Here is a 17,963-nt window from a genome sequence, read left to right as displayed (position 1 = left end):
CAGACAACAGACCTCTGCCCGAGGATCTCAAGGTACGTGCTGGTGTGTATGGGACTAAAAGGTCAGAAATATAACAAGGCGAGAGACCATGAAGAGCTTTAAAAGTGATCAATAGAATTTTAAAGTCAATTCTAAAACATACTGGGAGCCAGTGTAATGAAGCTAAAATAGGAGTAATGTGGTCATATTTCTTTGTTCTGGTTAAAAGCCTGGCAGCTGAGTTCTGGACAGTCTGGAGTCGATCAATAGATTTTTGGGTTAAACAGGTGAAAAGGCTGTTGCAATAATCCAGGCGTGATGAGATGAAGGCGTGTAAAATGGTCTCGGTGTCCTTAAAAGTTAACATAGATCGAATTTTAGCTATATTTCTAAGTTGATAAAAACATGAATACCGTCAACTCGGGTGTGACGTCATTCCCAGCTCCGACCTCCGACTTCCGAGGTAAAGCTTCATGCCAAGACGGCTAACGTTAGCTAACTACTATACATTATACATGTCATTCTAAAAAAGGAGACAGCGATAGACTCCATGACCTTGCCAACAGTAAATTTAAATAATCATTAAATCCTGCCATACTACATTTAAAAAGCATTTCTATTGAAATGAGCGCACACTGTACACGCTACAGCTCTGTCTGCAGAAAGTGGACGGAGCCGTCGGAGCGAGGGGATTGTAGGCGTGGCCATGCGTTCGATGCAAATCCATGATTGGTCAGTCAAACCACCAATAGAATCTCTTATTTAGACCTTTTTTGACTCGCAAAACTTTTCAACTTGCAAATCTCTCTCACTTGCTAAACGGTTGAACATGCAAAACTTTCTGACTTGCAAGGAAAACTTTTTAACTTGCAAAACTTATTAACTTGCAAAATCAGTCACTGATATATCAAAAGGACAGATCAGACCAGAACAAGCAGAAGGCAGAACAACATAGACAAACTCCACAAGACACAAACAGACAGCACCAAATCAAAACACACAATAAACCACAAGGACCACAATAAACTCCCAAGAATATAAATGTAGTAAAACAATTTAATATCCATTGATATTACTGCCTGAAATGATTCCTTATTTTTTATGAAGCAGTACAAGGTCACGTGACAAATTTCACTGGACTTCGCCACAGCCCTCACTGAATTGCCTGTTGTTTTCTGTTGGCATGCTGTGAATAGAAAGTGTATAGGGCCTACTCTGTAAAATGATTCCCCACACTGAGAGGCAAAAAATGTAACCTCTGGAGTATGCCACTAAGTATATTGATAACACAGAATGCATAGTATAGTAGGCTGCAGTTCATTCATATACACACATATTTAAACTGAACACAAAATCCTTTTCTGACATTATTAGAAAAAAAACAACCATCTAATATTTTCAGTACTGAGTTTCAATACTAGGCTACCATTACGAACAAAAAAATACACTGCTCAAAAAATAAAGGGAACACTTAAACAACACAATGTCAATCACACTCCTGTGAAATCAAACTGTCCTCTTAGGAACCAACACTGATTGACAATCAATTTCACATGCTGTTGTGCAAATGGAATAGACAACAGGTGGAAATTATAGGCAATTAGCAAGACACCCCCAATAAAGGAGTGGTTCTACAGGTGGTGACCACAGACCACTTCTCTGTTCCTATGCTTCCTGGCTGATGTTTTGGTCACTTTTGAATGCTGGCGGTGCTTTCACTCTAGTGGTAGCATGAGACGGAGTCTACAACCCACACAAGTGGCTCAGGTAGTGCAGCTCATCCAGGATGGCACATCAATGCAAGCTGTGGCAAGAAGGTTTGCTGTGTCTGTCAGCGTAGTGTCCAGAACATGGAGGCGCTACCAGGAGACAGGCCAGTACATCAGGAGACGTCGAGGAGGCCGTAGGAGGGCAACAACCCAGCAGCAGGACCGCTACCTCTGCCTTTGTGTGTGGAGGAGCAGGAGGAGCACTGCCAGAGCCCTTCAAAATGACCTCCAGCAGGTCACAAATGTGCATGTGTCTGCTCAAACGGTCAGAAACAGACTCCATGAGGGTGGTATGAGGGCCCGACGTTCACAGGTGGGGGTTGTGCTTACAGCCCAACACCGTGCAGGATGTTTAGTGTTTTCACCCTCTTGTTGTTCCTCTCCTGTCCTTGAATATTCATCAAGGCTGAGAGGATCTCTGTTCCCCAAAACATAGAAACCTTGACCGTGTAAATGATTATGCATCCCTTTGCTCTGGGTCAGCTGCCCTAGGCGGCAGGTCTCTGGACCAGCTGTATATGTGTTTTAGTACTTCTCTGTTTATTCTCTTTTATTAATAAATTCTTCAAAGACAACTGTTTGTTGCAACCCAATTATTTGCTTAATCCCTCACCAGCGATATACAATTTCCACGACAAATAGTGAATATGTTGTGTGTTAACAAATATGGTAATTTAAAATCTGCATTGTTTTTTTTAACAAACAATAATTAAATAAACAAATAGGACATATGCTGATTAATGAACTTTAGATGTGTTGGTACGTGTACTTTTTAACAATATCCAGAGCCAGGCTAGCTGTTTACCCCAGCTTTCAGTCTTTATGCTGTTAGGTTATGTGAATAGCTTAATAAATATTGACTTATAACTAACTTTGCATGTCTACAATAAATATCCAATACTGGGCTGAAAATTACAGTTAGTCAAACCAAAACAGAGAGGTTAGAGAGGCTAACAGGGTTTGTAGTTGTAGTCTGGACTAATTCTGAGAAGGTTTTAATTGATTGAAATATTGATTAATGCTAGTATAAAACACAATTTATTTCGATGTAGAGTTCATAAATATTTTGCCCTATCACAGTAGCACATCTCATAATACACGTGTTCAAAAACAGAAGATATGGCATACAACATGCAGAGTGGTATAGCAAGAAATCTATAGAAAGAAAGTAGTAAAATCCAGTGACACCACTGAAACAGAAAACATTCATTCATGAGCCACTATGAAAAGCAACACTTCAACTGTGATGAGAATACTACACCAGTTGGAAACTTTTGGAAATGACAGTAGTAACAGTGTATGGGCTGATGTAGGAATCAGTTTTACATAATACATGTCTTTACAACTGACAGGGGAAGCTGCCTGTGTCAGATGACCCACTGGAGGAAAAAGGAAACATATCTACAGTGGTGGAAACTAACTAAGTACATTTTCTAAACATCACAGAAATCCACAGTGTTTTGTGAAGATCGCCCTGACTCAATCAATTTCTGTTTGCACATTTTAATATTAGATCCCCCTCTAGTAAGAGTTTTTATTTAAATAATTTTATCTCTTAAAGAGGGTCTTGTTGGCTTTCCTCTGTCGTTTTATTAGAATCGTCGCCTCAAATTTTTTCTCAACAAGATAAAAGAGGCGCAGGAGTCGCCAGTATCTCTCTAATAACTTCACTTGCTCAAAGTGTTGTTTCGAGACTTTTTAAGCTTTGAATACTTCGAATTGTGACTATTTATCGCCCTTCTAAGCACAACGGGGACTTTTTACCTGAGTTTTCTGATTTTATGTCTATCGTTCTTACCAGTCGTGATAGAACTATTTTACTTGGTGATTTCAACTTTCATGTAGCCTAAAGCAAATCCTTGATGACAATGCTAGGACTAGGTTTTTAGATATTATGAATACTTTTCTTCCATCAAGTAGTCCACAAATTATCTTGGAAAACAGCTGCTATTTGTCAGCTAAAAAGAACCATTAGAGAAACTAGCAAGAGACTGCTAGATTTTGAAAGCATCCAACCAAAAATATCCCACCCTCTCCCTTGTGTGCAGTAGGGGCTTAAAGTTTTTGCCTAAAATGTATCTTTTTATGTAATGTATTTGTGGATGCAGATATGATACAAGCTATTCCTTCAGACTTAGCTAAACATTTAACCATGAAGTAACACCCTAGATTGTCTGAGATAAAAGCCTTTGTTTCTGTGCATGCTGTGGGGCAGGTAGGTAATAACGTAGCTGCTTCCAGAAGGAGGAGGAGGGCGGCGTGGAACTTATGCCCTTCCAGGTAACACAGTCTCCAGCCTCACCAAGAAGTTGTAGAGCCTCTGGTAATGAACCTGATCTCGACATTTCTGTTGTCTCAGTTTTGATGAAAACCAATCGAGTCTGCCGCTCCACAAGGGCTGCATGGATGACACTCAGCAGGCCAGACCCTGGACCAGGATCTGGAGAGGCAGGAACCAGAACCACCGCCCGGCTCTGCTCTATGCAGTCTAACACTGCTTCTGCTACCGCTGCAACCAACCAGAGATCAGATTACACAAATTATACACATTATACTGAATTAAGATTTTTAGGTAGATTTTCTTCAAAGTATATCTTAAATACTGTAACTTTTATTTGTATATTTTAACTATAAATCAGCAGTAAATTGTATAGTGATATTTATGTCAATAAATTCTTTCATTATTAGAAGTACAATACCATACCTTTCCCCGGTAAGACATCGCGATCATAAAGACAGAGACTATAACCATATTTCTCTTCCAAAACACTCCTCAGCCAGTTTCTGTCATAAGCATTTAGTCCGGCGTTTGTGTCACTCTTGTAATACATCAAAAAGGCATCATAGCCTTTTCCATCTAAGCAAAGAACAACATACAACAAAGGCTTTTGTCACTGCTGTCACATCAAACAGGTCACATTGTCTGCATTTCAAAGAAAGCAAAAGTATGTACCTCTTAAACACGAGTTGTTAGTTAAAATGAAACAAATGAATTAAACAAAAATATGAATCCCACCTGAGGTGCTTCTATGGCAGCCAAGAGTGTCTCTTAGGAAAAGGACGATGTCAATTTTGAACTTTACATAGATAACTACTGACACAACCATCACCACCACCATGCCTACAACACCAACAGCCAGGGAAATGTGAGAAGGGCGAGCTGTAGGAAAATAATGGTGAGTAAAAATTTATTATATAACAATTTAAACACTCATCAATGTCAGTAGACTGAAAGACAATAGTCACTTTAATGTGTGAATGAAAACTGGCTCAATCAGCTGAAAGAAAAAACAAATATTTTCATAATTTTAAGGCATGATGACTGAACAGGTTTGAATTTTAAGGCAACATGTTTAACACTCATCACATCTATCCATCCATCTTACATACGTTTTGGGGACAAAGTGACGATTAGGACTTGGTCAGAATTCAGTTTGCAGGTGTAATTTTTTGATATATCCTCATCTGACACTTTTTTGATGACTAGAGATGCTGTCATATGTATCTGTTCAGTATTATTTTCTCTGGAAAGAAAAGGAAATAATGGAGGAGGATTAAGACAAGTTATATTATACTGTGTGTTGAGTGCTTATGTGACCGTGTGTAACATTTCCACTTCCAAATTTCTGAGACATTTGTGTGACATGTTTACTGTGTTATATTGTAGAAAACCGGGAAACTGTTGTTTTTTTCCACAAATGACTTTCCAATTAACCAGATTACATCATCCAACGCTGAACATGTGACAGCTTCGCAATCAATCACCACTGTTGAACCTAAAAAAAGAGTTTAAAAAATATATAAATGTAGTAATTTAGAGAGGTAATAAATGTTTCTAGATGTATCCAAGTGCGTGTATTCACAGTACAAGATTGCTCAAAAGCTCACCCAAATCTACTTGAACTACACTCTTGCGTGGTGAAGTGATCACTGCAGATTTCTTACATTCTTCTGTGGAGAACAAAGGACTTTACATCTTTTTTTGGACATATGAACTTCTCTGAAGATGAAATGATCCAAATTTTTTTTTCTTACTGTTTAGTTTTACATCAAGCTTCACTGTAAACGTCATCTTATATATTTGACCATGATGCAGGTAAGACCTGGTACAGGTGTACACACCGTGGTCATTCTTCTCCACTTTCTGGAAGTAAATGGTTTCCGGCAATGACTCACCCTCCTACAAGATGGAAAATTAAGTAGAATTTTTTCAAGCATGAGGTGAATGAAAACCAGAAAGAAATCCTAAATCCCTCAAAACTATAGTAGCCTATGCTTTGGAAAAAAGTTTTTAAAAAATTTAGAGAGATTTGTAACCCAAATAGGTTAAAACATGCAGTCAGAAGTCCCCACCACAGGGATCCTCTGACCACACTTCTTATTATGCTTCTTATTGTATGACCAAATCTGATTCACACTCAAAAATCTGCTGTGTTTAAATACCTTGTGCCATGTAATGCCGTTGCTGGTAATGTCTGGTGTATTTTCAGCAGGGATATTTTTATCCGGGCAATTTAATGAGCAGGACTTCTGTGTGTAACATGTCTCAGAGTACATGTTCCCCTCTTCATACTTTCTCTGTGATGTGTATACTGTCAGCCTGAACCAGAACTGGCTGCTAGCATTCCTGTCATGTCATTAAAGAAGAAGTGAAAGTTTCACTTTACATTTGAATCTCAACCATGAGTGACTATGAGTGTGAAAGTAAAGAAGACTTTAAGGGTCAGTTTCCAAAATACACATTTGGGACCATTTGGCAACACGAGAGGGTGTTTAGACACATTTAAGAAACTTAACAACAAGTATTTCCAGAATTTAAGACACGGTTACACATTCTCCAAATTCAGGCAAAAGGTGCAGCATTTGGAGAAACCATTGATAAGCGCAACAACTTTGTTGACCCATCATGATGTATGTGTTCTTACAATGCAGATGGAGGCATCCCGTGACATGGGATCGAGTAATTGCCGAACATTACTAGCTCGCTGTGCAATCAGAATCATTGTTGGACTGAGTGTACTTTACCCCAGAGAGCATGAGTAATTCCCCTCATGGTTTACAGATGCATTCAAAATCACAAGGCTCGTCTTATGAACCAGAATGCCCATCTGGCTCTGCTCAGCTGATGACATGTTGCTGGTCAGATCCATCTTCTTGGTGGTGTAACTGGTCCAAAACAGTCTGGTGTAACTATGATTATACCTTGTGTCAGGGCAGTGCAGTGCCACCATCTCACCTGTCTTCACACCAATATCTCTGGGTCTACGGGGACACACACCTGCAAACATGTGTTACAAATTTTAGTTCATTTTACTGTGTAAAACTATAACATGAACTGGCTTATGAAAAGCTAGAATCAAAGGTGAAAAATATCAGTATTGCACTGTATCACACAGAAATGTGGCTGGTTAAAACCAGTACCAGTGGAACGTCAGCATCTTGTCTAGTGTTTAAGTGAGACTTGCACATAAACAGATTATTGACAGAACAGATTATCAATATATTAATAGCCAATGTCCTTATGAGCAAAATGAGTTAGACACTTAGACAATATTGGGGCCCTAAGCAAAATTCTGGGACCCTCCTACTTGACTCATGAGCTATGAGCAATGGCCAACAATTCGCCATTGCTGCACAGTCACACCCGCTGTCTGTGCTCTCACTATCCTCCCTCTTTTGAATGTGGCATGTGAAAAGACTAGAAAGGCAAATTGGGACTGAAACGGTTTTAATCTGTAATCCAAATGTCTGTTAATGAACAATTTACTGCTGTCAATAACACTAGCAATATTAAATGTGTACCTCAAACTGGGTCATTTGTGCCGGATTTCACAGTTTTGAAATGGGATTCTTAACCACAACCTAATTTCATGGTGCCTAATCAGTCTTGTGATTTCAGTGTGATGTGTAAAATGAGTCAAGTTTGAGGAAGTTAGTCCTGGTCAGGGCATTAACAGGAATAGAAGGAGATGTGCTAATGCATTTAAAATTTGAGTATATGTTATATTTGCAAATTACATCTGCATGTCACAATGTAGCAGAAACAATGGTCGGTGCTGTTATTATAATTTGGGGCAGCAAGTATTGAAATAAGACAGGTTCACTTTCAGTGATTTTGCCCTGTGTCAAGTAGATTTGCTCAAGTACTCTATTTAATTACATTACTGAGGAACTTGTACTTTATTTGAGTATTACATGTTATGCTACTTCAAAATTCTACTCCACTACTAATCAGAGGCAAGTGTACTTTTTACTCCACTACATTTATTTATTTTTTTAAGCAAGATTTAAAGCAGCATATTTTACGATTTATGTAGCCTACTTCTTTGAATGCAGATTTCTTGACTTGTAAGAGTTTCCCTTAATTTAAGTAAAATATCTTCCACCACTTGTAACACACAATGCTGTGTTATAGACTATGCAATTTATAAAATATTAAATAATAATGGTTGAGTACATATTTCATTGTATTATTTGTTTTGGGATGTCTGGGTTTGTATTTTAGTTTTGATTTCCTTCTTTTTCTCCTTCCCCTATTTGTCTTGCTTTGTGCATGGAGAAGTGCATTATGTGTGTCTTTTTATGACATAGGCTAATCAAATCAAATATAAAGTTGAATTCTCACCATTAACACCAAGAGCGTTCTCTTACCTGTCAATGACGTAAGGAATAAAAAGAGAGGAACCAGGAGTAATTTCACCATCATGATAACCTGCAGCAACGCAATGTCAATCAGGAGCTATCGCCGTCAAAAACGTGGTCTTGCCAAATAGACCTCAAATGAGCTACAGTGGAATTTCCCCAATCTTGCCAAATCAGTTTGAGTTATGAAAGTGAAACTTACGGGTGTCTTGTTGTCACTGATCAACACCCCCTCTAAGAAAATATTTCTGGAATGATGATATTGGCGTCCTTGAATGGTTTTCGAATATCTTTCGTGATATTAATGTTTTATCTGCACGATGAATGACGAAAAAACGACACTTAAACTCATACAAACTCTTTTGTTGTAGTTTCTAGTTTGTTGTTATCCGCAGTGAGGGAAGCATGAAAGACGCACTACTCCGTTCTGGTCTGGAAGGGAAATGTAGATAACCAGCGTAACAATATGATAGTGACTAATTTATTTCTTTTGACAGAGGGTCCACCTTGGAGAACTAGAGACATTCACCTTCTCTCAGCAGAAGTTGGACAGACTGAACAAGTTCACAACGATTCATCTCCCCTTTGGCTAAGAATCAGTCCAGTCTCCATGCTTAAAGCAGACCAGGCCAGTGTGCTGCACCTGAGCCCAACAAGTCTTAACAAGAATGGATCCAAGATTAAGAAAGCGGGGTACATGAATAAAAGCAGAGATGGCCTGATAAAATAGAAATGAGGTTTGGGTTTAAATGTTATGGCAGAGTGGAAACAAGAAAGAAACAAGGCTATAGACTCACCAAATAATGTATTTCATCTCTTATGAATCATCTACAGGTCTATCTACCATGCCCCAACATACTTTTTTTTTAAGCTCTTAGTTTGAACTGGCAACAACTGGTAGACATATCAGGTTAAAAGATAACCAGTGAAGTATTTGCCCAAACAGGAACTCACAAGAGTCAGATAGATTACCGTTAGCCCCTTTTATGGGTCCATCTCCAATAACCTGTGATCGCACACTTACCATGGAATTGAAAGTATCATTTGTGTGAACATCATGGTTTATTTTAGGAGACTTGACTAAGCTTCTCCGGAGCTACAGCAGAAACGATTCAACTGCTTTCACATAGTAAGTGGATTCCCCACAAAAGCATGACCTTTATGTGTTTATCTTTCAGAATAAGGTAGCTCCCCTGTACATATTTCCACTCAATACCTGCAGTAGCCTATGTATAGTGATTTATTGTGCAGACAAGCATCACATGTGCCGTGTTTTTCTTTTATAGGTTAGTCATTTATAACATGGAAGCATTACTATGTAGCCAAGCACATCAACCATAACCACACAAAAACACCAGCCGACAGACACCAGCAGCAGCATTAAAGCAGCTAGAATCAGTGTATTTATGATAATAATGTATCAAATGAATGTCAAAAATAGTGGGACAATGTGAAAGAGATTGCTTGTAGTGATGAAAAATTATGAATAATCACCTGAATCTGCAGCTCCCCTAGAATTTACAGAGCTTTAAAGCAAGTGTCAGCTCATTGTTTAGCTGGCAACTTTACTGTTTAGGTTTAGGCTACTCGCCCAATTCAGTGTCTTTTTGGCTGCAGTAGGCAGCTGTTTACATTGAAAAAGCTCTAGAACCCTACTGCACACTACTGGCAGGCCGCTGATGAAGAAAATAGAGCATAGCAGCTAAAAAGCCAGAGAGTTCCCTCAGGAGTTGGTAGAGATCTACAAGAGAGTTAATAGTTGGCCAGAAACATGACATACCGTTGATGGAGTCCATTAATCGTTCAGTCACGTGGTTGGTGGTTCGATTCCTTTCCGTCCACATGTTGAAGTGAAGACACAAATTGTAAAGCGCTCTCCTTTAAGGTGCAAAAACACTATAAATGCAGTCTGTTTAACATTTACCATGTGTAAATAAGCTGGTTGCTAACAACTTTGCTATATGAACGTTGTCTTCACTGGCAAGTGGACAAATCAGTTACAATCCTTAAGATTTTTGTGAACTCAAACCCTGTTTTTGATATTATTTATGGTCAGTGTTTATCAGCGATATCCATTAAATCTATGTACATTCTGTAATTACCTTTATATATAGTAGTCTTTATTGTTAGTGGCAGAGTCCACCATTCCCTTGCTTGTTTCAAATTTTCTTCACATGCAAAAGGTAATCCAGCATTATGTAACTGATATGAACCTCAGGATTTACTACTGCTGCTACCTCATATCAAGTAGTGTAGCTAACTGGTTAAACCAAGAGTGTCTTGTATTGTGAATAAGTCACAGGAAATGCAATTTATTTGTCACTGAGGTCAGCGCTAAGTGGAGTTGTTCATCTGCAAAACAAGACAATTTTCATTTTGTGCATGTTTTCATAAACAGATAAATCTTTACTTTTTGCATGGGATTAATGAAACAAGAAGGAGCATCCACAGAGCTGTTGGATGAAGAGCGACAGGCTGTACACCTCCAACTCCTCAACAAGGTCACAAATTCTTTTTAGCATGTTCTGCTGTTGTGTGCAAATGTTATGCACAGATTTACATCATACTCGTCTGACAAAGTTGCTGTTCAAGGACTGCTTCCTCCAGAATTCTGGGATTTGTCTGGGAAGTGTCCCTAAATCAACCAGGACTGAAATCTTAAGGATCACAACTTTAAACAGCAAGTTTTTGTGAAATGTGCTGATGTGTAGGTTGGGCCAACTAGGCCTCCCCACTTTATTCTTTTCCTGCCCACTTCTTCACCATAGCTTATTTTACTAAATCAAGTGATAAGGGAGATTGAATGTGCGCAACCCTCACTGACTTTCATTTACAGTATTTTGTTCTGTTTTGAGCGTCTGTACCAGCTTGAAGTTGTGGCAGTAGTTGTGCTGTACTGAGCAGACCTTGAAAGAAAAAAGGTCAATTTAAGAGCAAATGGCAGTGCTTATTCTGTTTCAACTAGCACTCATTCTTTGAAGCTGCACTCAGATTTTCTTCCACAAGGTGGCAGCAAAACATAAAAAAGCTGATACATATAAAACTGCCCTCATCATGTTTTTAAAAAAATTATTTTAATTATTTATTAATAATTATGAAGTGTTTATTTCAAATATATGTAAAATATAAAAAAATATCCGAAAAGAAAATGCAACCAAATGAACAAATCAAAATTATTAAATAACACACAATAATAAATAAATTAATATTAATAGTTACAGCCAAAGAACATTTTAAAACTCTTGACAATTTCTTTACATATTCGAAAAGGAGTGGGAAGAAGAAAAAAAAACCCTATTTAATCCCACCCCCTGTTCACAAATCAAATGCATATAAATAGTCTACCTGCGTTCCAAATTAATATTTACACATCTACTTTGTCATACCCAAAAGCAAACACTATTCTACTTATTCAACAAAAATGGTGCAACAATGTCTTTCCAGACATTTGATGAATAGAAGTCCAATATTCACTGGCCTTTTGGCTCAGCTGTCTTGAGAAAAATATCTGGGTTCTTAGCTGTTAAAAGATCCACTTTACCCATCACTTGATAACTGTTTGCTAATTAGTGCTGAGAAGGCAGTGTTAGGTGGGTTATCAGAACTCGTTTGTTTCAGGGAGTTGATGCGAACATCTGACAGCGAAAGTAAAATTCCAAAATTTAAAATCAAAACAATATACTATGAGGATAAAACGTTTAACCTTTGCATATTACACATGTTAATTCAATATAGTTATTATCAAAAAACATTTATTAAGACAGATTTAAAAGTACTGGTACAACAGAAATTACAGAAAAGTGCATGTTTAACAACTCAGAAATATTTCAGTTTGAGGTCAGTGGTGTGCCTGGGTCAGGCGATGCACTTTCCCTGCTGTGTCCACACCTGATAGGCCATTTTCACTGAAAATATTTTAAACGTCACAGAAGTATGACAAGTTGTTGACAATGTCTGCGGTGAGCAACGTCTATGTCATGGGGCTGCCCCATGCCTTCATTTAAACCAGTGGTGGCACTGGTCTTAGCATGCTAAGCTAACTTTAGCATGTGCATTAGCATTGGACTTTTAGCATTAGCATTACCTTTAGCATGTGGACTAGCATCAATGGACACATGGCTTGTCATTTCATGTAATTTCATTTCAGTTAATTTAAGCACTAGCTGAAAGAGTAGAAATCATGATTAGATAAATATAACACAAACATGGTTAATTTCAAGTTGTTTAGGTTATTATATTTACAAAGTTCATCCAAATGTTTGCATGGTTCTTTCACCTGTTCTTATCCTCAAGCAGGGATCTGGGTCAAAGTCGCAATCTCGGGGATACATTCATCCTGATTTTGGTAAATATTTTAACATTTGTCATCTTGATAAGTTGTCTGAGATAAAAGCCTTTGTTTCTGTGCATGCTGTGGGGCAGGTAGGTAATAGCGCAGCTGCTTCCAGAAGGAGGAGGAGGGCGGCGTGGAGCTTATGCCCTTCCAGGTGACACAGTCTCCAGCCTCACCAAGAAGCTGTAGATTCTCTGGTAATGAACCTGATCTCGACACTTCTGTTGTCTCAGTTTTGATGAAAACCAATCGAGTCTGCCGCTCCACAAGGGCTGCATGGATGACACTCAGCAGGCCAGACCCTGGACCAGGATCTGGAGAGGCAGGAACCAGAACCACCGCCCGGCTCTGCTCTATGCAGTCTAACACTGCTTCTGCTACCGCTGCAACCAACCAGAGTTCAGATTACACATTACTTGATTATGATTTTATTCTATATTTTAAGCAGCAGTAAATTGTATGTATTTTATGTTAATATATTCTTTCATTACTAGGGGTACAATACCATACCTTTCCCTGGTAAGACATCACGATCATTAAGACAAAGACTGTAACCAAATCTCTCTTCCAAAACACTCTCCAGCCATTTTCTGTCATCTTCATTTAATCCTATATCTGTGTCGCTCTCGTAACACATCAGAAAGGCATCATAGCTCTTTCCATCTAAGAAAACATCAAGCAGAAACAGCTTGTCACTGCTGTCACATAGTAATACAGGTAGAGACAACATGGTTGGCTGCTTTTACCAAACAATTCTGGGAAACATATATACCTGTTACATAAAAGCTATTCAAAAACAAATAACCAAAAACATAAATCCCACCTGATTTGCTGTTATAGCAAGTGTCTCGCAGGAAAAGTGCGATGTCCATTTTCAACTTCACATAAACAGCTACTGTTACTGCAATCACCACCACAATGCCCACAATGCCGAGAGCCAGTGAGACGGAGAAAGGAGATGCTGTAGGGACATAAACGACATAAAAATAAAAATAATATAATTTATTAAAAGTAGCAGACGCCAGGTCAAACTTTGCTCTAACTTCAATGTGTGGTTGAAGTGCAGCTAATTGAATCCCAGGATCATAAGCTGAGCTGCTTCGGGCTTTATGATAGTAAAGTGAGCACAACACTGCTGGAATCAACCATATGGCAACAATAGTAAATCAGAATCAGAAATGTGTTTATTGTAGACTTTTACATACAGAGAATATGCTTTGATATTTTGGAGCATTACAATAAACATAGTTAAACTAACTTTTTTCTCTTTTTTAAACCATGCACTACCAAATTCAAGTAGTATCAATTTCAATATATTTCTTCTTAAATATTCTATAAAGTTTGTACAAAATATATGTTTTTAGAATGAAAGAGCTGCAGTTTATGCAGGAATGTGCAACAAAGGGGGGAAAGCCAGTGTTCTATCTATTCATCCCTCTTGTATACCTTTTTGGGCCAAGGTGATGGTGACAAAGCTTGCGGGTTCATATACAGATTCCAGTTTACAGGTGTAATTTTTTGATAGATCCTCCTCTGACACTCTTTTGAAGACTAGAGATGCTGTCATTTTTATTCCTTCGGTATCATATTCCCTGAAAAAGAAAGGAAAGGAAAGAATGAAGATAAAGAAGGACAACTGCTAACTATAATATGTGTGTGAGTGCTTATGTGGCTACGTATAATATTTGCACTTCCAAACTTAGTTGGTACATCTGTGTGGCATGTTTACCATGTATTATTGTAGAAAACTGGGAAACTGTTATTTGTTTCCACAAATGAGCTTCCACTTAACCAGAACACCTCATCAAACTCTGAATACATAACAGCTTTACAATCAATCATCACTGTTGAACCTAGAAAAAGCAGAGTTTACACAAATGTTACAAGTAGTTCATTCTAAAGCTATATATAGCGTGTGTTTGTTTGTGCATCTACACAATAACAGAGAATCCAACCTAAATCTACATGAAAGACATCATTTTCACATGGTGAAAGTATTGCTGTTTCCCCAGATTTTTCTGTACAACAAAAAGAGAAAACATGTAACATTTTTAAATAAACACATTAAAGTTATTGAAGATAAACATATCTCAAAAGTGTTTTTCTTACTGTTTGGTTGGACATCAAGCACCACTGTAAAGGTCATGTTATATATTTGACCATGATACAGGTAAGACCTGATACAGGTGTACACACCCTGGTCATTCTTTTCCACTTTTGGAAAGTAACTGGCTTTTGGCAGTGACTCACCCTCCTACAAGACAGAAAATTAAGTTTGACATTTAATTACCATTTTTAGTTTTAAATGTAGAAAAAAAACATGTTCAAATGTATATTAAAACAACTGTGGTACACTTTGGAAAATAGTAATAATGTAAAAACAAATCAAGCAAGTTACAGCTTCTAATTAAACAATCATGTTCACACTCAATTCACACAATTTTGCTGTGTTAAAATACCTTGTGCCAGATAATGCTGTTGCTGGTAATATCAGGGGTATTTTCAGCAGGGATGTTTACATCAGGGCAATTTAATTTGCAGGACTCCTGTGTGTAACATGTCTCAGAGTACATGTTCCTTTCTTCATACTCTCTCTCTGTTGTGTAAACTGTCAGCCTGAACCAGAACTGGCTACTGGCATTCCTAACATGTCATCAAGAAAAGGTTAATGTGAAGATTTAGATTTGAAACTCTGAAAGTATTGAAGGTTTTAAGGCTTCTCCAAAATACAACCTTTCCTCTAGCCAGTGTGCTATTTCTACATCCAGATAGTTTTGATATCAGTTGGCAAGATCTGCAGATGTCTGCCATCACCATAATGCAACAGACCTTTAATGGTATTTGGTTCATGGCTGACAAGGTTTCAAGCTGCAAAAAACCAAAACTATCTGAATAGAGAGATATAGCTCTGGATAAGAGCCACTTTAAATCACACTACTTTTGTAAAGGCATTTGTGATTTCCAGAGGAGAATCATGATGGCTTTATTATTTGATCCATTGACTTTTCACTTGTGATTTTGAATGAAACGTCTGAACAACTTTTAGATGGATTACTATGAAATTTGGTATCAACATTGGTATCAACATTGTTCTTTTCAGGAAGAATTGTAATCCTTTACTTTTTATCTAATGTCAACATTAAGTGATGTCATTCCTATCAGCCTCTGCTATACTTTGTGTTTATTAGCAAATGTTAGCATGCTATCAAGCTAAATTAAGATGTTGAACATTATCTCCTCAACACCAGCATGCTCGCATTGTTATTGTTGGCTTTTTAGCATTCTCACATTAGCATTGTGCTCAAAGCACCGCTAAGTACAGCATCATTACCAAGCTGCTAGCAGAGTCTTGTTTATTGTTGCTCACCAAGATGGCATGCAACAAGTACAACAGCTTAGCACTTTATAGTAACTACACACTATAAAGCAAGTAGTAGTAAATACAGAATTCATCATTTATAAAGCATTGTTCATACATTAATACACATTAGTAGGTCATTCATAAACATAGTTATATGTAACCCTTATCACGAGGTAGTAATAATGTACAAAGGTGTAATAGTCTAAAGTAGTCTTATCAATGTGGACCAGAATCAGAATACACTAAATTGTTAAGAGCCTGAGAATTGAATGTCAATAAAAAGAATACCACATCCGAATGACAGTTTGCATTAAGTGTATTAAATACACAGGTATGGTACATACATAAGAAAGCAGGTATGAAAAATAAACTAAAATAATAAAGTGCGCACATTAAAAAAAAAAAACCTTCCTTTTAACTTCGTTGAGCTCTATTCGTCCTTAGTTCAACTTGCCTTTATTGACAAGAGTTCATTTCTCACCGTTGGGGCCCTTTTAAGTTTGTGTTAGTGTTTGTCCTACCACCATGAAGATGAGGAAGATCCTGGCAATCCGTCTAAAGTCAGAGTCACAAACACGGTTGGCTCACCACCCAGCCACCTAGACTGGGAATCCACAAAGCTCTGGAAAAACGTCTGGAACATGTAGAATGGATCTCAGCTGCACAAGGCTTCCAACTCTTTACCAAAACCTGACCTATAAACAAGGCCAAATCATTTCTCTCAATTACCATTCAGCGAATACACGGACTGCTACGGGCTACTATAAAATAAAATGAAATATTTCAGTACACCTATAATGCAATATCAAAATCGCTCTCTCATTGTACAACAGCTTCTTGTTTCTTCTTATATATAAAAAGTATGAATTTCTCAATTATCAAAAGTACATGTGCATCAAAAATTACATCCTTGATATAAACACTAAGTTTTATGAACCCTAAGTAACATTAGCAGTGTCATAAATAAACTGCAGGCATTGCACGTAAACATTGATCAAATCGTATTACTTCAAATTAGAGGCATTAAGGTGTTAGCGTGCTCATTTATCCCCCTCTGCACCGGTAACAGTGGAAAGAATGCACTAAAAATTTACCTCTTTAACTTCCAGTAACAACAGTTTTTAACATCATTATTTTTTCAAAGTAACCATTTAGCAACAACATGGAAAGGTAACAATTCCTTTTATAACCCACAAACAAAATAGTTTGTAATTTTCACAGGCATTAAAGAGTATTCCGCTAGCTTATTGTGGTTAATTACCCTATTAGCATATGAATACAGCAGTCTCACATTAACTTTACACAATTAGCACCTTTGCATAGCTTCACCGATTAGCGCCGATTAGCATAAATGCTAGCGAACTCCCAGTAAACTCAGCAGGCTAGGTTAAATACAAATGGGCCTCAAAAGCCTGGGCCTGTTAACATGGATGCTAGCGAACTCAAAGGCCTAGCGCAAGGTAAACAACTCACCATTTTAGCGGAATTCACCGCCTTTAGCTCCGTGACAACAGTGGATTCAGGCACAGCTCTCATTTACTCTCTATATTACAACAGGGTATAGTCAGTATAAGCGATTATGATCACAGAATTTGTTTAATTCACTCCATGTCGTTTCTCGTCTTACCAAGGGGATAACGCAGCCTCCTACGCTCAGGTACAGGCGCCAAAAGAATGTGCAGAGACGCGAAACGAGAGGCGTAATTGTAACGGAACATAGCTGGCAGCTGATTGGTCAGCTCACTGCATCATAACGTCCACCCATTTGCTAACTTACAAGCCCATCAAAGATGCTGAGAAAAATAAAAGTTAACCCTTAGTGACTTGGTCAGACAGCTAAATAGTGTTTCTCATTATTAAGCCTGGGCTACATATACAT

At 37.9% G+C, this 17,963-nt stretch overlaps 3 protein-coding genes across 8 annotated transcripts in view; all 3 read right to left on the bottom strand.

Moving 5' to 3' along the window:
* Positions 1-580, bottom strand: part of LOC123958695 (interleukin-18 receptor accessory protein-like) — a 13,128-nt gene extending 12,548 nt beyond the window's left edge. For all 4 annotated transcript variants that reach the window (XM_046032233.1, XM_046032236.1, XM_046032235.1 and 1 more), the window contains exon 1: positions 393-580. The gene's annotated coding sequence lies outside the window, so the exon portion shown is untranslated. The remainder of the gene's footprint in view (positions 1-392) is intronic.
* Positions 581-2,767: 2,187 nt separating this feature from the next.
* On the bottom strand, positions 2,768-8,513 carry LOC123958506 (interleukin-18 receptor 1-like). The gene is made up of 10 exons (XM_046031886.1): positions 8,400-8,513; positions 6,774-7,026; positions 6,192-6,375; positions 5,784-5,928; positions 5,637-5,699; positions 5,401-5,524; positions 5,139-5,272; positions 4,765-4,908; positions 4,453-4,605; positions 2,768-4,257 (listed from the first exon to the last, which is right to left on the bottom strand). The coding sequence occupies exons 1-10, from the start codon at positions 8,452-8,454 to the stop codon at positions 3,914-3,916; spliced, it is 1,599 nt and encodes a 532-aa protein (XP_045887842.1). The 5' UTR covers positions 8,455-8,513; the 3' UTR covers positions 2,768-3,913.
* A 3,612-nt stretch (positions 8,514-12,125) lies between these two features.
* The window catches only part of LOC123958505 (interleukin-18 receptor 1-like), a 28,511-nt gene continuing 22,673 nt past the window's right edge, over positions 12,126-17,963 (bottom strand). For 2 of the 3 annotated variants that reach the window (XM_046031883.1, XM_046031884.1), the window contains exons 3-10: positions 15,183-15,366; positions 14,833-14,977; positions 14,679-14,741; positions 14,453-14,576; positions 14,170-14,315; positions 13,547-13,684; positions 13,234-13,386; positions 12,126-13,106 (exon numbers count right to left, since the gene is read on the bottom strand). In XM_046031883.1, the coding sequence (XP_045887839.1) occupies positions 12,745-13,106; positions 13,234-13,386; positions 13,547-13,684; positions 14,170-14,315; positions 14,453-14,576; positions 14,679-14,741; positions 14,833-14,977; positions 15,183-15,366 (1,315 nt within the window). In that variant the 3' untranslated portion in view covers positions 12,126-12,744. Of the gene's footprint in view, positions 13,107-13,233; positions 13,387-13,546; positions 13,685-14,169; positions 14,316-14,452; positions 14,577-14,678; positions 14,742-14,832; positions 14,978-15,182; positions 15,367-16,605; positions 16,780-17,557; positions 17,628-17,711; positions 17,754-17,963 lie in introns of those variants that run through there. The other variant, XM_046031885.1, reaches the window with a different exon arrangement.

The sequence above is a fragment of the Micropterus dolomieu genome, linkage group LG20 (genome assembly GCF_021292245.1).
Source record: "Micropterus dolomieu isolate WLL.071019.BEF.003 ecotype Adirondacks linkage group LG20, ASM2129224v1, whole genome shotgun sequence".
In the NCBI taxonomy this organism is placed as follows: domain Eukaryota; kingdom Metazoa; phylum Chordata; class Actinopteri; order Centrarchiformes; family Centrarchidae; genus Micropterus; species Micropterus dolomieu.
Note: the sequence above shows the minus strand (reverse complement) of the source record. Positions and strands in the feature narration are given on the sequence as shown.